Source organism: Musca autumnalis, unplaced genomic scaffold (assembly GCF_047663935.1).
Source record: "Musca autumnalis isolate F117 unplaced genomic scaffold, ASM4766393v1 scaffold_1, whole genome shotgun sequence".
Taxonomy (NCBI): Eukaryota; Metazoa; Arthropoda; class Insecta; order Diptera; family Muscidae; genus Musca; species Musca autumnalis.
In genome coordinates this window covers 265,110,189-265,133,738 of record NW_027411644.1, presented here as the reverse complement: position 1 = coordinate 265,133,738, position 23,550 = coordinate 265,110,189, and the positions used below count along the sequence as shown (strand labels likewise).

The window sequence follows — 23,550 nt, the reverse complement described above, 5'->3', positions numbered from 1 at the left end:
CAATTGAGAAAAGCATTCTTCCCATAGTTCGTTCTGTTGTCAATGAGGTTGTATGTAACGCAATCTGGTCTCGAGCAATTCGTGCTGTTGTTGTTGTTGTTGTCGATGCTAGTACATACCTAGTTAATGAAATGAGAAAGAATTGTTGTAAATTGCGGTCAGCTATGGAAAGACTGTGGCACACAACTTTTATTGGAAATTTGGACCAGTGTCGATGTCTCTTATCGACAATAAAATTTTATTGTTTTTTTTACAAAGTTATGAGATATATAAGGATGGAATTATAAGAAATATTTGTTAACACTTATAACGTAATCAAAGTATTATTGCTGGATGTTATGTAGGGATTTATTTCATAAAGCAATAAAAAAACTTTGAAATTACCAGCTGTCAAAGAGAAATTCAAACGGCAAATTACAGGTAGTTCGGTCAAAAAATTTTGCTAAAACCCTCAAAATACCGAAAATAGGGAAGTACCATTATATGAGGCTATGCCAGAACATGGACCTATGTTGACATTTCTACACGTAGGAAAAAATGCCTCTCTAACATATGTTCCAAACATATTTTGCAGCAAACATACATATATTTGTTTGCAACCAGTCCCAAACATAACATGCAAACAAATATATGTTTGGGCGCAAACAAATGTTTGTTTAGGTGCAAACAAATATTTGTTTAGATGAAATATAAATACAAACCCAAAATCCACAAAAACACATACACATAGACCAGAGTAAGACAATGGGTCTATGGGTCTATTGCAGGGTCAGGCGAGAGAGCGCCCACGTGTGCTCATTGGACGTTGCTCTCTCCACACACACACAATTCAACCAATTGAAAAATCATGCACTCACACAAAGTATGCAATAGACTGTAACTGGTGGTGACCGAGAGTAAATTTACGCTCACGGGAGACCCATTATCTTACTCCGACATACACACATTTATAAATGGTGGTGATTTTTTTTATTGAAATGTATAGACCCAGCAAACCAATCGTACCGACATCTTAACGAAATCGGAATAAAATTCGGACGATACGTCCGATGTCTGATCCGAAATCGTAACGATATCTTAACGAAAGTTGTATGAAGTGGTTGACATAATTTCGGAACGCAATTTCGGAACGACGTCGTATCGATTTCGATCCGATTTCGTAACGAAATCTGAAGAAAATCCTTGGGAAATTCGGAAAGGGAATTTCTTTCCGACATTCGTTCCGAAATCGGAACGAAATCGGTACAAAATCTGAACTATTACCGCTCCGAAAAATCGTTTAGAAATCGGAACGAAATCTGAACGACGTCGCTTCCGAAATTGTTCAGACGTGTCGGACATCCGACATTTGATTTGCTGGGGAAATACCAAACACAAAAGCACGTACATCGATACATACAAAATTGCAAATAAAAGAAAGACGAGGGCAGTTCTTAGCCTAGCACAAAAAGCGCGGTATAAACAGAAAAAAGTTAAGTGTTTTGGAAACTTCCATCTCTGTTATGAACACATGTTAAATTTTGTTTCGATCTGGCAACTCCATCATATAGAAACAGGTGTTCAAAAAAGACGCATCCTGAATTTTTTTACAATGGAAAAATTAGAAATGCGTGCTGTCATTAAATATTTACATAAAAAAGATTTATCGGGACAAGAAATTCATAATGATATGGTGAATGTGTTAGGTGGAAGTGCTGCTTCATATGCAAGAGTAAAAAATTGGGTTGCTGAATTTAAACGTGGTCGTACAAGCATTGAAGACGAACCACGTAGTGGACGTCCAAAAACAGCAACAACAACAGAAATTGTAGCCAAAGTGCATGATATGGTATTAAATTATCGACAAACAAAAGTGCGTGAAATTGCTAATATCATGGGCATCTCAAATGATCGAGTCGATTTAATTTTGCATGAAGAATTACAGATTAAAAAGCTTTCCGCAAGATGGGTGCCGCATTTGTTAACAGTCGATCAAAAACCCATAAGAATGAACATTTCTCAAGCTTGTTTGGATCGTTTTAAGCGAAATGAAATGGATTTTAAGCGTCGTTTCAGAACTGTTGATGAGACATGGATCCACCACTATACTCCAGAGACAAAAGAACAATCGAAACAATGGACTGAAGCTGGAGGAAGTGCCCCAAAGAAGGCAAAAACAATTCAATCGGCTGGTAAGGTTATGGCAACGATTTTTTGGGACTTCAAAGGTATTTTATTGATTGACTATCTGCAAAAGGGTAAACAAAAAATTCAGAGTACTATTGCAATTAAATGTACAAATTCGAGAAAAACTACCTGGCTTACAACACAAAAAAATAATTTTTCATCAAGACAACGCACCAGCGCACAAGAGTGTTTTAGCAATGGCTAAAATCAACGAATTAAAGTACGAGTTGCTTGACCACCCACCTTATTCTCCTGATGTAGCTCTCAGTGAATTTTACTTGTTCCCCAATTTAAAAAAATTCCTTGCTGGCAAGCGTTTTACCTCAAATAAAGATGCAATTACAGTTGTAAACCACTATTTTGAAGACCTTGAGGAAAACTATTTTAATCAAGGGATAGAATTGCTAGAAAACCGTTGGACTAAGTGTATTGAAGTTTCAGGAGATTATATTGAAAAATAAAACTATTTTTGAAAAACTAACTATTCTCTTTCATTGATAGGCTAAGAAGTTTCCGAACCACCCTCGCAGCAACGAAATATACAAAATATGTTTCAAACGATCGAATATTACAAGATATTAGGTCGAGGAATACCTACAAGGAACAAGTGTGTGGTATAACATCCACGAAATTCGTTAATTTTGTTCTAATTATTGGATATGTATTGTGCAAAGACGAACAAAACATAACTAACGGGCCATATATCGTATAGTCAATTTCTGTTTCTTTGTTCTTTAAGTATCTTTTCAGAAATATTAATGGAATTAAAGTGCGCTATTTATTGCATGCACAACATTATGATGACTGAGTCCATATCGAAGAACACGGCAAATTTCGGAAAAGAATACGTATCAAAAACCAACGACCACTGCATAAATGCCATAGTGAAGGTCAATTTTGGTGCATCGTCAACTATACGGATATCCATTGAATTATGTCTCCCATTGATACAAACGAAATCAATCAGGGAAATTCGCCCACGCGGAGAGGAAAGAAGTCAAAAAGAGAGATCGCAGCAACAGAAGGCTCAACGACGGAAAAGCTTGGATGAAGGTTTCAAATATCCTGCCGGAACAAATCACTAATTTTGCACCCGTGCAAGGGGGGGAGCATGTCTATGATATCGATATTAATGTTATCAAACTCGACAATGACTTGATTGCCTTATCGATAATTTGCCATCACTTGTCAACCGAATTGGTAATAAGCAAGATCGTCTTGATCGTCAACACAAAACCAAAAATAAAAGTTTAATTAGTGACCGCCTGCGTCCATATTTTGAAACGTTTGTTTTTATTCTTGTGTGGCAATTTTAAATTGCATTTGAATTACACCCCGTGAGTATATTTGAAATACTTGTGGTGTCCTTTCTGTGTATTTTCTGTTTTTTTAGTTGTTGCATTTCCCGCCAACAACGATTTACTTGACCTTAATTTACGCCCGTCATTAAGGTCAAAATTGCAGTTTCCTCGTCCTTTTGGGGGAAATCAGTACAGTGAACGTAAATTTAATCTCGCTCACAACCTCTGTAGACTGTAACTGGTGGTGACCGAGAGTAAATTTACGCTCACGGGAGACCCATTATCTTACTCCGACATGCACACATTTATAAATGGTGGTGTATTTTTTTATTGAAATGTATAGAAATACCAAACACAAAAGCAACAACAGACACGTACATCGATACATAAAAAATTGCAAATAAAATAAATAGTGTCACACTTTTAGAAATAAAAACAAATAAAAACTATTAACTATAAAATATAGAAACATCGTTGAACGCTTCTCGTTAGTTGTAAAATAAAACACATTCTCCTCAAAATTGAAATAATCAACGGGAAATCGGCATCTGAAACCAAATGATTATATAATATAATAAATATTTCAAATATATACAGGCCAATACATTTGCAACAAAATTGCATGTTTTAGAAAATTGTCTGTAAAATATTTTTTTGAAATACCATTTAGGTATTTTTTGCAATTATTTATAGTTTAATGCTTCAAGTATAAGAAAATAAAAAGTTTTGACACGATGCCCAACGAGAATTATGATAAAAACTAAAAACACATAAAACTCCTTAAAATTTAAAATTTAAGTTATGGATTTAATAAAATTCACTGTCTAGATTGCAGCTGTATCGTTTTTTTAGCGTAGGGATCGGACCCTTATCAGAGTGAGTACTAATGATCTATTGACGTTATATCGGGCGATATCATTGGAAAGGCAAAAAGTTTTAGAAAGTCCGTCAGGTGATAATTTGCCGCACACATTATGTGGATAGACATTTCCGCGAAGAGCACAGGCTTCCAAAAAAAGAAAAAGGTTTTAACATATTTAGTGCTCGCTAGAATATATAAAGCATATACCATAAATAATGAAAAACTGCGTTTATTACGCTGTGCAACACGAAAATTATTAACCATATTCTGACACCGCAGCGTGATAGAACACCAAAAAAGAGAGGACACGTGTCTCGCCGTTTTTTCGTATCTCATCAATTTCCCGGTTATAGGCCTACAAAGGTTTGAGGCTTTGATGTAAAAAGGGTCATTTAGTCAGGACTATATCTTCCAAACCGTTAGGAAATTTGAATTTATCTCAGAGGTAAAGTTGTAGCTCTTGCCTTAAAGAACAAAAATTGTGAACACATATAATCCATCAAACTTCATCTGCAAGGTCAAAATCCTGACTAAATGACCCTTTTTACATCAAAGCCTCAAACCTTTGGAGGCTTATAACCGCGATGGTTGATGAGATAGGGAAAAACGGCAAGACACGTGTCTTCCCGTTTTTGGTGTTCTATCACACTGTGGAGTCAGAATATGGCTAATAAAACATGACCTAAAAAATTACACACAGTGTTATAGAATTTGATGTCAAAAAACATTATTTCTTGTTCAAAAAAACAAGAATACATACTATCAAAAATTTACTCAGAAGACTATAAAACACAGAAGTTATAATATAATGTTAATGGGCTTTAGCGAGTACAAAATGTGTTGAAAATTTTTCTTTTCTTGGGAAGCATGTGCTCTTCCCAGAAATGTCTATATACAAAATGTGTGCGGCAAGTTATCATCTGATGGACTTTCTAAAACTTTTTTCACTTATAGAATCCCGAATTTCCAATGATATCGCCCGATATAACGTCAAGAGATCAGTAGTACTCACTCTGATAAGGGTCCGATCCCTACGCTCATATGTTTTTCAAAATGTTGCAAACATATATTTGTTTAGATCCCAACATATATTTGTTTCCACCAGTCCCATACATAAATTTGTTTGGATTCAAACATATTTCTTACATATATTTTTCTGCGTGTATATAATGTAGATATTTTGTGACCTCTTGAAACCACAAACTACGGAAAATCGGGAGGTACCCTTGCATGGGGTCTATACCAAAACATGGGCCTATGTTGACAATTTTTGGTGAAGATATTTTGTGACCTCTGCAAATCTCAAACTTCAAATTACAGGTATTTCGTTAAAAAAATGTTGCTAAAACCCTCAAACAACGGAAAATCGGGAGGTGCCGTTATATGGGGTCCATACTGAAACTTGAACCTACGTTAAACATTTTTAGTGAAAATATTTTGTGCGAACCTAAAACGTCAAATTACAGGAAATTCAGTCAAAAAATTTTGCTAAAAAACCTGAAAATACCCAAAATCGGGAGGTACCCTTATATGGGGGCTATACCAAAACATGATCCTATGTTAGAAATTGTTAGTGTAGATATTTTGAGATCTCTGGAAGCTAAAACGTCAAATTACATGTAGTTCGGTCAAAAAAAAAATTGCTAATACCGAAAATCTGGAGGTAACATTTTAATGGGGGCTATACCGAAACGTGGACATATGTTGATCATTTTTGGTGAAGGTATTTCATGACCTCTGGAAACTTCAAACGTCAAATTACAGGTAGTTCGGTCAAAAAATTTAACTATAATCCTGAAAATACCGAAAATCGTTATACGGTGGCTATACCGAAACATGGACCTATGTTGACAATTATTGGGGGAGATATTTTGTGACCTGTCGTATTTGCGCGCTTTTCGTATACGAATAATAAACCATTCATACAGGACATATAAACAACTTAAATACATACGATGCACTATAGGCCCAATGACAAGTTTCTGTGGCAAAAAGTCTATCTTTCAAGTCATATATTTGAATAAAGTATAACGGGATTAGATTCTTGACACTTTGGACCACTTAATAAGAAAAACATTTCAACCTGACAACGCTTCATGATCACATACCGGGCTGTCAAAGATATAACATCTAACATTGTAAAATTTTATAATATTGAATCAAAAGAAGAGCAAAAAGGTTTCGCTAGACAATTAAACACAGCTAACATAATTAACGATTTTTTAAAATGGAAAATACGTGGAAAGGTACGCTTAGTAAGATTGTGATTAATTACACTATGCAACACTCAAAATGCAAAAAACAATTTTTGGTTCTTAAGTTAAAAAAAAATGTGGTTTTAAATATGTTCGCGTTTACAAAATTGGTTACAGGGGGTTTTGTTCCCTTATAAAGAAAAAATATTTAAAAATTCTCTTTGGACTTTAATAAGAAAATATATATATATATATATAAATCGTTAACAGAATGTTATATCTATCCGCTGATGTTAAAATATTTCTAAATTTGTTTTTATTTTCGCCGAAAATCAACAAATAACGAAAAAAATCTTAGAGTAAATTTAATTTATTCTAACTCAGAGTACATATAAATCTCAAAAAAAAATAAATTTAAAATCTCTACAGCATCTAGACAACGCATAGAAATATGTGAGACCAAAATTATAAAGATTGGGTTTATAACTTGCATATTGCAGCAACTACAAAAGCTATAAACTTATTGTTAGAATATTATTCCAAAAATATATTTTTTGGTTTAATACGAAAAATTGGAGAAACATTTTTAGGAGTTATTCTACTATTTCGTTAAATTTCGATACAAAAACTGAAATACTTTGCCAAAACTTCTTCAAGGAAAGTAGTTTGTCCTCGTGAAAGTATAATTGCTTATTGCGATAAGCAACGCAATAAAGAAATAGAGAGTAATACTGAAATTAAAATCAAAGAAAAAACATAGAACTTAAAAACCGTATAATTCGCGAATCCGTTTAAATCAGTTGAGGTGCATGTGCTCTTCGGATACAGGGAGTCCATGTCTATCAATATGCATGGATTTTCCCATGTTTTATTCAGCGGCCAAAGTGTGCCATCAGTTGCAGTTCAAGTGGGCAAAAATTACGCGATGCGCATATGATTATAAGGTGTATCCGATTTCAATGGCCGCCTATTAAAAATACGTCAACATAAATTATTTTAGACAGATTCGTCAAGAACTGCGAATGTGCTACAACATTCTATTTTGGGATAAATAGGGATATTACTCCCGAATCTTTGTAATTTGTGACACACCTTTTTGGCAAATATTATAGTCGCGTATAAAGGATTACATTTATGTAAAAATAATCAAAAAAATCGCGGTTCAATTCGCGGAATTGTCAAAATGTATTTTTGCAGATTTTCCTACTTTCAAGGTTTTTGTGGATGGATTCGAACGCGAAAGGGCTTATTAGATCCGGCACGTAAAAAAACTAAAATCACGCGGGGTTTAGGGGTACCTGCACGACAGTTGTAAATTTTAAAGCCAAAAAATAGCTTTTTTCAGAAAATGTACGCACCAAATTTTCGCCTTTGGACTCCTATTACTAGGAAGCTGTACGGAGCACACTCATGAGATATACATCGAACGACGTGGAATCGCGAGTTCTACAATCCCATAACTAGTTTGGATTATTATCTAGTTGAACCCTGTAATTATAAGAAAAAATCGAAAAACACTGAAATCAAAACTTCAAAATGTCAGCATCGATTTTAGGGGGATGCAGTGTATACATCGAAAAGTCATACACTAGAACCATGTTGCCCAAGGGGTATTTTTTAGTTCTTTCTTTAAGTACAGGATTGAATTTTGCGTGGTTTGGCCAGAAATCAAGAAAGATGATAAAAAAACTTGTTTACTTCAACACATTTTTCCATTTTTTTTATATTACCACCAACCCAGCTTTCACGAAAATTATTTGTTATGGTCCATATTATGAGATCGTGGCTAAAACACTTCAATTAATATAAATATATTCATATTTTGTAAAATATATTAACAGTTCGCGACTTATTAAATGGTGAACCTCAATTTCAACGATTGTAAAACTTTTTTGAATATTACCATATTTAGACTACAAAAACCCTAGTAGGGTTTTGTCCTGCCAGATCCAGTTCGAATTTTATGGCCTCATCTAAACCGGGCTAAATCTACACTTTTTTGTATTTAACAGGCCTTTATCTCAGATACGAATAGGAATTTGGCCTTGCTCTCTTTAGCAATATTGTAGCCCTAAACTAGTAGAACTTATCGTTTGAAAAAAACACATAAGAAAAATTCCATCTCAACCATCAAAATCGATAAAATATAGAAAATTTTACATAATTGCTGAAATTCCGGTCAGTATCAGCTAAACAGTAACCTTTTGCAAAAAATTTCCAAATAAAGTTCTCAACAAATCTTTAGAACATTCTGAAACTCTAAAATGCTTACTTCATGTTGTTTCAGCGGCATTTTGCATCATATCTTTTACAACACGTATTTCAAACACAGTTCACACCAACAATTTATTCTCGTATTTCGGATTTCACTACATTATTGACATTTTTATTAAATCGTCGTTCAAAAATGTACTGAAAACAACAGCATAGAGGCATTTTACAACAATGACATGTTCGGAAGATTTGTGTATTACATTCCAGGGAATATTTTTCCAAAAGCAAATATTCAGAAAAAAATTAGCGGTTTTGGAGATACGGTGCGAAATGTATAAAAATTGTGGAATTTTTGCATATACAGTTAGTCAACTATATTATTGCAAACGATGAATTTTTACAAATTTAGATGTTTAGTTAGGATTTACTACAAGAAATTCGTTCAATAATATTGGGTTTTTTGTAAATATCTGTTTATTTACTTGTTAATGACTAGACAGCGGAATCCTATGCAAATGCATATATGGTTAGGATGGTCGTAGAGAAAATCTGATTAGACAGAAACTCGTTTTATTACAAAATAAAACGAATTAGGCCCATATTACATATTCTGCATATCGTGCATATTTTGACATATTTGTACATATCTGCATAAAATGAGCATATGCAAAACCATATGCAAAAATATATTCAAGGATTTGTGGTCTAAATATCCCACCAAAATGGCTGAAATTTGGTATAAAGTCTTCGTTACTTCGTTACAACTTTACAACTTAAATCTGTCCGCATAGGTCCACGTCTTCATATAGCCCCCATAGAACGGTACCTACCGATTTTCGGTATTTTGAAAGCTGTAGCCTCAATATCCCACCGAAATGACTGAAAAATGGTATTTAGTCTTCGTTGGGGGTATAAAACACTCCACCTGCAATTTGTCGGCGTAGGTCCACGTCTTCATATAGCCCCCATAGAACGGTACCTCCGGATTTCTGGTATTTTGAAGGTTGTGGCCTCAATATCCCTCCGATATGGCTAAAATTTGGAATTAAGTCTAACTTGGGGGTATAAAACTTTCCACCTGAAATTTCTCGATATAGGTCCACGTCTTCATATAGCCCCCATAGAATGGTACCTCCCGATTTGCGGTATTTTGAAGGTTGTGGCCTCAATATCCCACCGAAATGGCTGAAATTTGGTATAAAGTCTTCGTTACTTCGTTACGACTTTACAACTTAAATCTGTCCGCATAGGTCCACGTCTTCATATAGCCCCCATAGAACGGTACCTACCGATATTCGGTATTTTGAAAGTTGTAGCCTCAATATCCCACCGAAATGACTAAAATTTGGCATTTTGTCTTCGCTGTGGGTATAAAACTTACCACCTGAAATTTGTCGGTATAGGTTCACGTCTTTATATAGCCCCCATAGAACGGTACCTCCGGATTTCTGGTATTTTGAAGGTTGTGGCCTCAATATCCCACCGAAATGATTGAAATTTGGCATTTTGCCTTTGTTGTGTGTATAAAACTTTCCACCTAAAATTTGCCGGTATAGGTCCACGTATTCACATAGCCCCCGTAGAACGGTACCTGCGGATTTCTGGTATTTTGAAGGTTGTGCCCTCAATATCCCTCCGAAATGGCTGAAATTTGGTATTAAGTCTTCGTTGGGTGTATAAAACTTTCTACCTGAAATTTATCGGTATAGATCCACGTCTTCATATAGCCCCCATAGAAATGTACCTTCAGATTTTCGATATTTTGAAGGTTGTGGTTGTGGTTATACATTTCTCTATTTTATTGGCGTGTCTGAAGAGAATTCTAAACAGAAAAATTGTACACACAAAAATGTTTGTACCTATTATTGAAATATTAGTTGTATGCAGTTTGCATAACTTTGCATATGTCATATGTTTCGATTGCAATGTAATCAGAAGCCAAAAATATGCCCAGTCTCAAAATTTGACATGAATCGGACCAAAAATAGGGGTTGCATAAAATTCCGCTGTCTATTAATGACAACATCAAGCCAACAAATTCAGAAATCGGTCGGAAATAACAAAAACAAAGGTGAAAAAGGATAGGTACCTGGATTTTGCGGTGTCAACTAAATAATTGCAAAATGCATGAATTTGCAATAAAATCGTGGGATTTTCCCCCGATTTTTTCCAGTTAAGCATTTTTATGATTTATATGGTATGTGGACATGTAGATCCATAATTTTTGATCATAAATTAATTTTTGTGTGTGTAAAATAGACAGTATAATCAGAAAAAGAGAAAGTCAGGTAAACGGTTTCGGAAAATATGCTACATTTGGTCTATTCCAATTGTAGTAATGGTAAATCCAAAAGAAAAATCCTTAAAGTCACCTCTCGTAAGCTGAGAAGTGCATAGAACATAATATACCGCACCGAGAAAGAAGCAAGGCTCAAACTGAAGGCGTTAGATGGCTGGTCCAAAATAGTAACCACACGAATTGACAGGAGAATGATTAAAGAAATTGACGAAAGAGCCCAAAGCAGCACCAGAAAATTGCATTCTTTAATTAAAAATGATTTTGGAGTAAGTGTGTTACATGGAAGAGTCAGAAAGGCGCTACATAATAATAAACATAATCAAGTATCTCGAGTGACTAGGTAAAAACCATTGCCCTTCCACAGCACAATATATAGAAACTATTCAGACAACTTTTCACGCCATCTTTAGTATCGGCATGACGATATATTTTCTGGTGAGACTAAAATTATGCTTTACTATCACGATGGGTCTCAAAGAGTGTTGCGAAACCCCCTTACATCCATGGAAAACCAGAATTTAATACATATTGTAAATTTCGGAAAACTGTCATTTATGCTATGGGGTTGTATACCAAGCAGTGACGTTGGTAACATCCAGATTTTGGAGGAAATAATGACAGAGGAAGTTTATTTAGATGTTTCAAAAAATGATTTAACCAAAAGCATCAAGAAATTTAGGCCTGTTGGCCCTGAAAATTTAAAACGAATTGCAATAAAAGTACTACCAAGACAACGACCCTAAGCATAAATCTAATTTATGTAAGACTTGGTTGTTATACAACTGTACCAAAGTCATTTACACCCCGTTCCAATGTCTAGATATTAAACCCATCGACAATTCATGGGTACACCTGAAGGAACAAGTTGGGAATAGGCCGCCCACCAACCTGGGGGACTAAATAAAATGCAATAAAGAAGAATGGCAAAATATACCATTGTAATACGACATTCCGAAACTTATTTATTAAATTCAGGGACGTTTACGAGGTGTTACTGATGTCCAGAGTGGGCATTCGAAATATTACAGCCAACTTTTCGAAAAATACCGTGAAAGACTGAAAAGTTGTGAATTTTGCAATTATTTAGTTGACAGTGCAAATAATGAGTTGTTCTCATTTTAGTTAATTTTAAGAAAATGTTTAATGAATTTTAGTTACTTTTTATTTTTATACCCTCCACCATAGTAGGGTATATTAAGTTTGTTTTTCCGTTTGTAACGCATTGAAATACTCATTTGCGACCCTATAAAGTATATATATTCTTGATCAGGGTAAAATTCTGAGTCGATCTGTGCACGTCCGTCCGTCCGTCTGTGGTAATCACTCTAGTATCCACAAAAATGGAGATAGGACGCTGAAATTTGGGAAAAGTGCGTCTTTTGTGTGCAGGCAGGTCAAGTTCGATGATGGGCTATATCGGTCCACGTTTTGGTATAGCCCCCATATAACGGTACCGCCCGATTTACGGTATTTTGACGTGTTTAGCTACGTTTTCAGACCGATTTAGCTATAATTCAACATTTAGGGTTCTTAAGTGTCAATAAACTTATAAAACAAAAGTTGTGGACGTAGGTCCACGTTTTGGTATAGCCCCCATATAACGGTACCCCCCGATTTACGGTATTTTGACGTTTTTAGCTACATTTTCAGACCGATTTAGCTATAATTTGACATTTAGGGTTCTTAAGTGTCAATAAACTTATATAACAAAAGTTGTGGACATAGGTCCACGTTTTGGTATAGCCCCCATATAACGGTACCCCCCGATTTACATTTTCAGACCGATTCAATAAACTTATATAACAAAACTAGTGGACATAGGTCCATGTTTTGGAATAGCCCCCATATAACGTTACCGCCCAATTTCAAGTATTTTGACGTTTTAAGTCACATTTCTTGACCCAATTAGCTATAATTTGATATTTAGGGTTCTTAGTGACCAAAAAACTTATATTCGAAAAAATTATGAACATAGGTCCATATAACGGTACCTCCCGATTTTCGGTATTTTGAGAATTTTACCTACAAGTTTTAACCGAATTATCTGTAATTTGAATATTTGACATTTGAAATTCCTAGTGGACACCACACCTCTCCACCAAAAATTGTCAAGAAAGGTCGATGTATTGATAAAGCCCCCATATAACGGTACGTGCCGATTTTCAGTAATTTGATGGTTTTAGCTACAATATTAAACCGAACTAGCAGTAATTTGACATTTGAAGTTCTTAGTGGTCACAACACCTCTCCATCAAAAATTGTCAACATAGGTCCATGTTCGGATATAGCTCCCATATAACGGTACCTCCCAATTTTCAGTAATTTTGTAATTTTAGCTACAATTTTTAACCGAACAAAATGTAATTTGACATTTGAAAGTTGTAGTGGTCACCACACATCTGCATCAACAATTGTCAACATAGCCCCAATATAATGATACTTCCTGATTTTCCATACTTTGAGGATTTTACTTAAAATGTTTAACAAACGTAGGTCCATGTTTTGGTATAGCTCCAAAACAAACCTCCCGATTTTCCGTACCTTAGCTTTATTTTTTGGACGAACTTTCTGTAATTTGAAATTTAAAAGCCAACAAAAATTGTTGTGGCCTCCCTAATGAAGCATTTTATGTACATTATCTGACATTTTAACGTACTTACTTAAACTTGGGGACAGGAATGAAAACTAATTATTCCATTTTAGTTCATAATATTTTATGGTGGAGGGTATGAAAATTTCGGCCCGGCCGAACTTAATGCTTTTTTACTTGTTTTATATTAATAAACATCTGTAAGAATTATACTGTTAACAAAAATATTAAAAATTATATTTATTTATACCAATAAAACGATGTTTTATTTTAAATTTTGTAATAATTTTGGTTTTGCAATAATTAAGTTGACTAACTGTATGTGTTTTGAAATTTGAGGCAATAAATGTAGTTTTTCGGGTTCATTATTTGTCCAAATATTGTATTCTTGTCCTTATTATACCCTATACCAAATTGTGGTAAGGGGTATTATGTCTTTGTGCATTTGTATGTAACATACAAAAGGAAACGAAGTAGACCCATAGTTCCTTTTGGGTGTATACATATAATCACTTTCTGAGTCGATTTATGCATGTCCGTCCGTCTGTCCATGTATTTTTGTTCGGAACGTACAGGTCGCATTTTTTGTCCGATTCAACTAAAAATTGGGGTCTATAATTTTTTCTGCCATAGGAAGAACGATATTGCTTTTGGTGAAAATCGGTTCAGATTTGGATATAGCTCCCATATATATTTTCACCAGATTTCACGTATTTGCTGCACCAAACACGCTATATACGTCTGATTTTGAAGAAATTTTTAGTGTGTGACTCAATTCGGTCTAGAAATAAGTGTGCCAAAATATATCGAAATCGGTTGAGATTTGGATATAGCTCCCATATATATTTTCGGTCGATTTCGCGTATTTTCTGTACCAAACATGGTATATACGACCGATTTTGATGAAATTTGGAATGTTTGACTGAATTCGGTCTAAAAATAAGTGTACTAAATTATATCGAAATCGGTTCAGATTTGTATATAGCTCCCATATATACTTTCGACCGATTTCGCGTATTTGCTGCACCAAACACGCTATAAGTCCGATTTCAATGATATTCGCAATGTGAAATAAATGTGCGAAATTATATTGAATATATCTATTTTATTTTACATATTCACAGTGGTGTAGAGTATCATATAGTCGGCCCCGCCCGACTTTGATCCTTTCCTTACTGGTCTACAAATTTGCTTCAGAGGTCAGAAGCATTGAATTCAGAGATATAACCCCGAATTTCGTTAAAAACTCCATATTTAACCATGTTTTAACCATGGGGCCATAAAATCCGAGCTGGATCTGACACAACAAAACCCAACTAGGGCTTCTTGTCGTTTGGGCCTGTACTTTCAAAAAATCCTCAGTTTGAATTGTTTGAAAAATGTTGCACAGTGTTATTAAAAAAGTTAGACGGGATAACGAATTGTTGTGTAGTGTTTATTGTAGTTTACATGTTCTTTGGAGTAGAACTCTCGGTATCGCGATGTGGAAAATTCCAAATTTTGTATTTTTTAACATATAAATAGCCTTCAGCCCCAGCTAGCATTTGGAAGATTGTTTTTTCTTTCAAAGATCATATTGCGGAGTCTTTTTAGAGTCCTTTTGGAGATCAAAAACTGATTAAGTGGCTTGTATAATCAGAAAGGAACTCGAAAGTGCCTCCTGTACTGATTGAAAAGAGTTAAATTTAAAATACAAAAACAAATGTGTAGTAATCGCATATAAGATACGTATAAAACCGGATTCTCTGCCAAAAATAGCTCCAAAAATGTACATATGTACATATACGTGGCACGAAATAATAAGTTATCTTGTGTAGTTCTATTTGAAAACTACATATGGAAAATGTTGCCAATTCGTTCATATTTCTTTTCCAAAAATAAAAAATTTCATTTCGCGCTACATCAACGATTTTTGTACATATGTTAAGAAAAAATTTCCCAGTACAAATCCGTTCGCCAGAGAATTTTTGTTTGTTGCGGACAAAAGAAAAAATATTATAAAAACACATATTATTTTAATGAGGACAAGTGTCACTAAAAAGTTATCAGGAAGAGACGTCAGAGTATCCTCAAAAATTAAAAAAAAGTTTTAAATCTAAACTTCACGGGGAGTCAAATGATACCAAAGTTATAATTATCGGGATAATAGTTTGGATGTTTAGCCAAAATAAGCACATATTTGGGTAACAAAAAATAAATGTTGGTTTGAAAAATAAAAATCTGTAGAAGTACTTTTTTATTTTCCTTGAAATTTCCATGAAAATGGGCGGACTTTATGCTTTATACAAAATACAAAACACTGTGACTGTCACTGAAAATGATGCAATCTGAAATAAAAAAATGTAAACGTTGATAACTTGGAAACGAATTGAGATTTGTTAATAATTCAAAAGACAATTTTTTAGGCTGAAAAGTTGTCTTTAAGACGGCATACTAATAATATTCCGTTTACAGTACCGTTATACTATAATTTTACCGGAAAACAAAAAATGGGTTTTTTAAATGGGCTTTTTAAAAATGATGTACCACAATAATCGTTTAATATTTTCCAAATATTAGGCTTTTTATGCAATTTTAGTAGTCAGAATGGTGAAATAATAGGTTCCCTATCATTTTCAGTAGTTTTGTCATTGATTTCGTAGAAAAACAAACAAACAATGTTCCTGAATTATTTTTGCATAATTGTAATTAATGTCCCTTTGTAGAAATTTCTAGTTTTTGAAGTTATTTTCCAACAAATGACTATGAAAAATCATTAAGGGTTATGCCCAGAGCACGTACAAGCAATCTAATGATATATGGAAAGTCCTGTATTAGCCAGGCTTACCCTATATACTAGTATTTAACGGCGTTGTTTTTACAAAAGCAAACACGATCACGACATTGTTAATAATGTTTCAAAGAAAAGTGCGAAAAGTTTTGTTCTATGCCCTGATTTTTCCTCTATCAGGGCAATGCCGTTAAAAGCAAGTCTAATATGGAGCAAGCCTGGCTGATACAGGACTTTCCATATATAATTAGATTGTTTGTACGTATTGTGGACATAACCCTTCATGATTTTTCATAGTCATTTTTTGGAAAATCACTTAAAAAACTAGAAATTTCTAGCCAAATTGCCTACAAAGGGACATTAATTACAATCATGCCAAAATTACGTCAGGAATATCATTTTGCCATCGGAATCAATGACAAAACTACTGCAAACGATAGGCAAACTATTATTCCAGCATTCTGATTAAAAAAAAAAATTATCAATCGATTATTGAGGTGCATTATTTTCAGTGCTCAATTTAAAAATCCTCATTTTATGTATTCCGGCAAAATTTTAGTATAACGGTACTGTTTATGGAATATTTTTGTACGCCACCTTAAAGACTACTTTTCGGCCTACAAAATAGTTTTTTGAATTGTTAACAAATCTCAATTCGTTTCCAAGTTATCAACGTTTACATTTTATACCCTCCACCATAGGATGGGGGTATATTAAGTTTGTCACTACGTTTGTAACTACTCGAAATAATCATTGTAGACCCCACAAAGTATATATATTCTTGATCAGCGTGCAATTCTACATCGATATAGCCATGTCCGTCCGTCTGTCCGTCTGTCTGTCTGTCCGTCTGTCCGTCTGTGGAAATCACTCTAGCGTCCGAACGGATTGACGTAGGTTGATGAAATTTTGGGAAAATATGTTATATTTACGTAGGACTTTTGGTATTGAAAGCGGGCTATGTAGGTCCACGCTTTCGTATAGCCCCCATACAAAATGACGCGTGGCGCGTCGTCGTTTTAAGGAATTTTTAAGATATTTGGCCCATTTTACCACCGAATTGGTTGTAATTTGGTACTTTGTGTCTCCAGAGGCCAAAAAATATTCCTACCAAAGTTGGGTTATATAGGTCCACGTTTTGGTATAGCCCCCATATTAGGCCCCATATAAAGTACGCGTCATTTTAATATATTTTGAATGTATTAGACCCATTTGACCACAGAATTGGTTGTAATTTGGTATTTTGTGTGTTCAGAGGCCAGAAAACATTCCTACCAAAGTTGGGTTATATAGGTCCACGTTTTGGTATAGCCCCCATATAAGGCCCCATATAAAGTACGCGTCATTTTAATATATTTTGAATGTATTAGACCCATTTGACCACAGAATTGGTTGTAATTTGGTATTTTGTGTTTCCAGAGGCTAAGAAACATTTCTACCATAAAATGTTTATATAGGTCAACGTGTTGATATAGCCCCCATAATACAATATCTCCCGATTTTCGATATTTTGAACGTTTTAGCCTCATTATCACACCGATATGGCTGAAATTTGGTATTTAGTCTTCTTTAGGCGTATAAAACTTTCCCCCAGAAATTTTTAGGTATAGGTCCACGCCATCATATAGCCCCCATAGAACGGTACCTTCCGAATTTCGATATTTTGAAGGTTGTGGCCACATTAATCCACCGAAATGGCTGAAATTTGTGGTGGAGGGTATAAAAAGTTCGGCCCGACCTAACTTAACGCTTTTCTTACTTGTTTTATTTCTGGTTGCATCATTTTCAGCGACAGTCACTGTAAAATAAATTTTCAAAAATATTATTGTATATGATTTTTGGAAACTATATTTTATATTGATATAAAAGGTGTAAATAATAACGGGTGAAACTATATTCTTGCTACACAATCTTTTGTAGAAATTTAACATCGGTATCTTAGCTCTATGTAAAATAAATAGTATGTAGTTTTTTTTTTTGTGAAATGCAACTAAATACAAATAAAAATATAACTAAAAATGTATTTGCTGTCATTTTTGTTTTTGTATATTATTGTTGACTTTTGATCTGTAGTTTCTTCTTCTTTTTATTTGGTCAGTAAAATTGAAAAGACAAAAAAATTATATTTTTCAATTTTGTTTTTTATTTCCAATATTTCGAATATAGTCGTCTTCGTCAGGGATTCTGCTAATTGGATTATTAATCTTTCTTAAAAATTTAACCGCGTGTTCCACCCTCTCCTGTTGACATTTGACAAAGATTTTTTTTGAGCTATGCACTCTTTGAGTAGATGAGCAATATGTGTTAACATCGTTCTTAAAATCTCACTAAACTGATTAGTCTAGTGCCTTCTGTTGTACACTTTGACTTGAAGTAAAGTCACATATTTTCAACATTTGTATTCCTAACCACATTGAGAAATGCCGCATTTCCGTATTTAACCTAAAAATGTGCTACGGTTTCCGCCTGGTTCATCCATCCCATTTCCCTTTATCATGAACTAACACTGTACTTTACTACTCACACTTGAACTAAACCAAATTTTCATGTTGTACTTTCTTTCTTTTTTACAATCTCTTTTCGATTACTGTTACTCTACTGCCGCTGCTGCTGTTGTTTGTTGGTTGGTTGACATTGCTGTGGGTATGCTCTTCTGGCTGGACACTTCCTTCCTTCCTGATGATGACGACAACGATGGTGGTCTGGTCTAACTATGACGAAACGAACGCGAATGGATGGTGGATGGATGGACGAATGAATGGTTCAGTTCACCACTTATGTCGGCCCTTTGTGTTCGAGTCATGACTTATCCGTGGATGTGGTTGTTCATGAAGAATCCATGGCAGGGTGCACAATGTGCCATACACTTGGCCACAGATCCCAAATTGAAACATGTAACGGGCGAATATTTCAAGTAAGTTTGATTTATTAATTTTCATTTTTCTTATTCAATGCAGAAGAGTTGTGGTAGTTCCTATTCCGAGTACTGGAGTGGCCATCGAAGTAGCTTCATTCAAATATAATTTTCACATTCCAGCAGATGGTACTTTTGTTCGCTGTTTGTTGGCTTAGCAACGCGAGAAAAAGTTGTGTTAAACCTCTCAATTGTATTTAATCATTCCATTTAGCGTTGTGCCTTCCATTCTTCGACTTTGGTCGTCATTGTTTGTCTGTTTGTTAATTTCTTTTGTCATTTTCTTTATATCCTTACAGCGATTGCGAAATTGCAGTATCCTCACCACTGGGACAAGACAAAGAATTGGCCAAAAAATTATACCAACAAACCATCCGAAATTTGAAGAGAGTCACCAAATTGGAAATTGATAAAGAGGAACAAGAGTCGGAGATTTTATTGCCATCTGCAGAGGAATCAAAGACACCAGCAATATCCGTAACCTCAGCACCATCGTCATCATCACCAACATCAACATCTGCAGAGACATCAAACGTACAGCAGTGATGGCAACAACAATGCCAACAACATAAAATATGCTTTTATTGGTTAGCGTCTTTTATGGCTAATTCCTGCAACCACCAACAGGATGTGGTTGGTGGCTGCTGGTTGTAATGTAAACGTGAACCATGGCGCAGAATTTAATTAAAGCAATCATCTTTATGGATTTTTATTTACATAACTTTCGTAATCCTTTTATGTCTTTCCTTTTTTTGTCCTTTTTGTCACACATTAATAAATAATTCATTGGAATGTTCTGATCTGTGTTTCCTTGAAAGTCTCTGACAATGGCATACAAGTTATATGAATTGTAAGTATAATGAGAGGAAATTAAAGAGATAAGGACATGATTTTTATATTAGAAATCTTAATTATAAGTATTTTTATTCATTTAGTGCTCTTTAAGGAAAGGAATGTAATGGAATGGATGTATGTATATACAAAACTGATACGTGTGTGGGTGAGTTAAAATTTTCCATAGAATTTAACAAGAGGAATAAATTATTATCAAGAGCTTTAAATAATCCTTGATAATAATAAGCTTAAAATTCCGAGAGGTAATATCACATTTTTCAACGATGTTAATATATTCGGTACGCCGCTGGTACTAACTGATAAATTGGATCCATTATTTGTAGAATAAAAACGAATAGAGATACTGGTGTACCTACATTAAATTGTTGACAAATTTCGGGGGAAAGTTTTATTCTACCAACGAAGACTAAATACCAAATTTCAGCCATTTCGGAGGAATATTGAGACCACAACCTTCAATATACCAAAAACTGGGATGTACCGTTCTATGGGGTCTATATGAAGGCTAAGTTCCAGCTTTCAGCAATTTTTGTTGAATATTGAAGCCACAGCCATTACAAGTAAAAAAGTGTCAGTCGGCTTTGCCGACAGATATATACCCTCAGCCAATGTGATGTGAAACTTTCACCATTAATTTTGTTGCCACTTTTTGGACATTTGAACTTGTCGACAAAAATGAGGATTAGGAATTAACTGCACTAAGACAAAAATGTTGAACTTTTGTGGGGTAGGTACACTTAGGGAGGACCGATATGGACCATCTTAGAAGTTAAACTAAATTTTGACAAAATATTAGGAAATCCAATGTGTACACCAAATTGGTTGCCCTATTCAAGTGATATCGTCCGCATTTTGTAAAGATTGGGCGAGAGGTACCGGAAGTTGTGGACCGGTATTGCGCCATGAAACTAACCTTGGATATAATATCGACGCCTCCAAACAATAGTATGCTAAGTCGACTTAGCATGTTTTCAGGTTCTTTACATTTTTATATTTAACGTCCTTTTACTTAAATTCTGTCAAATTTTGGTAATGATCGGACAATCCGAACAGAAGTTATAAACAAATATTTCCATAGCATAGTACTGAAGGTCAAAGAAATTTCCAAAATGTAAGAGCTTGTCCTGCAAAACTCGCTTTTCAGAATAAGCAAACTATTATTTGGAGGTGTCGAACGTCCTTTAACTTAAATTCTGTCTAATTTTGGTAATGATCGGTCAATCCGAAAAGAAGTTATAAACAAATACTGACTTAGCATAGTACTGAAGTTCAAAAAAATTTCCAAACTTTGATAGCTTCTCCTGCAAAACTCACTTTTTAGACTTAGCATACTATTATTTGGAGGTGTCGATATGACGAAGACCAAATGTTGGACCAAACCGGTTGAAAAGCTCGGGCTGTTTTCCTAAGAAATATGGACTTGCCCCTGAAAAAGATTTTACCGTCGTAATGGTGTAAGCGAATGCAAATAGCTTCAACAAAAATTGAAGTGATTCGAGAGCAGGTCTTAAAGTGAACTTATCCGAAATTTTGTGTGAGAGGTACCAGAAGGTGTAGGCAAATATATTCGATATTCGAACCTGATCTATATCTGGTAGATATATTAGGATGTGCAAAGTATGGATTATATCGGTCACTCCCTTCAAGAGTTATCGTGCGCACAATTTTTCCGAAAACTTTTGAACTTTTGTGGGGAAGGTATCTGCAGTAGTGGACCGATATGGCTTATCTTCGAACATAAAATATTACGAAGGCCAAAGTTTGGACCGAATCGGCAGATCTGTTTGAGAGTTATCTTGCGCTCCATCCAATACACACGGTGTCATAGGACTTTTTGCATCTTTCAGGCTATTTTCTCAGGAAGTATGGACTTGCCCCTGATGGAATTGTACCGTCGTATGGGGTGCAATGAATAAAAGTTGTTGCAACAAAAATCAAAGATCGTAGCGTAATGGTTGAGTGTGTGGTATTTCGCTAGAATTCATTTTTCAATATAAAACTCCTTAGGCCATGTTAGCTCGATTAATCCAATTAATTAATTAAAAATCAAAGAGATTCGAGAGCAGGTCCTAATCTGAACTTATCCGAAATTTTGTGGGGGAGGTATCCGATGGAGTGGACCGATTGAGTCCATATTGAAATCTTATCTAAGTCTGGTACACATTTCACGATGGGCAAATTATGGACCAAATCGGTTGCTTCCTTCAAGAGTTATCGTGCGCACAAATTTTCCGAACATTTTCGAACTTTTGTGGGGGAAGTACCGGAAAGAGTGGACCGATATAACTTATCTTCGAACCTAAACTAAGTTTTGACAAAATATTACGAAGGCCAAGTTTTGGACCGAATCTACAGATCCGTTCGAGAGTTATCTTGCGCTCCAACAATTACACACGGTGTCAAAGGAATTTTTTGCAACTTTCAGGTTATTTTCTCAGGAAGTATGGATTTGCCCCTGATGAAACTTGTACCGTCGTATGGTGACAGAGAATACGGGTTGCTACAACAAACATCAAAGCGATTCGAGATCAGGCCTTAAACTTATCCGAAATTTTGTGTGGGAGGCACCCGAAGAAGTGGACCGTTAGAGTCCATATTGGAACCTCATCTATGCATGGTAGAAATTTCACTATGTGAAAAGTATGGACTAAATCGGTTGCTCCCTTCAAGAGTTATCGTGCGCACAAATTTTCCGAACATTTTCGAACTTTTGTGGAGGAGGCACCGGAAGGAGTGGACCGATATAACCCATCTTCGAACTTAAACTAAGTTTGGACAAAATATTACGAAAGTCAAATTGTGGACCAAATCGGTTCATCCGTTCGAGAGTTAGCGTGCGCACCAGCCAGACAGACAGACGGACGGACATTGCTAAATCGACTCCAAATTGTCTGAAACACATTTCGTCCAAACATACTTGGGGTCTAAAACCGTTATTTTGATGAGGTACATTTTACCCGTATGAAAGTGTATATACTAGGCCGGGGCGATTTGTATGGAAGAAACAAGTAAGAACGGCGTTAAGTTCGGCCGGGTCGAACTTGTTATACCCTCCACCACAAGTTGTATTGAAGTAAAATGGAATAATATGTTTCCTTTCGTGTATGAAGAAGACTTAATACTACATTTCAGCAATTTCGGTAAAACAATGTGAGGCACCATTCTATGGGGGCTATTTCAAAACGTCGATCTATACCGAAAATTTTCTTATGGAAAGTTTTTAGGCTCAAAGAAGAATAAATACCAAATTTCCTATATTTCGGTAAGAGAATGTGGCTAAAACATAAAAAATACCGAAAATCAAGAAGTACGCTTCTATGGGGATATAGGAAGACGTGGACCTATACTGATAATACTCTTCTGGAATATTTTATAACTCTTGGA

The 23,550-nt window shown here is 35.0% G+C and overlaps 1 protein-coding gene across 1 annotated transcript in view; it reads left to right on the top strand.

Annotated features, from left to right (window-relative positions):
- The window catches only part of naz (nazgul), a 250,169-nt gene extending 230,061 nt beyond the window's left edge, over nt 1-20,108 (top strand). The window contains exons 4-5 of the mRNA XM_073961095.1: nt 19,165-19,311; nt 19,611-20,108. Of these exons, the coding sequence (XP_073817196.1) occupies nt 19,165-19,311; nt 19,611-19,857 (394 nt within the window). The 3' untranslated portion in view covers nt 19,858-20,108. The remainder of the gene's footprint in view (nt 1-19,164; nt 19,312-19,610) is intronic.
- The last annotated feature ends 3,442 nt before the right edge of the window (nt 20,109-23,550 follow it).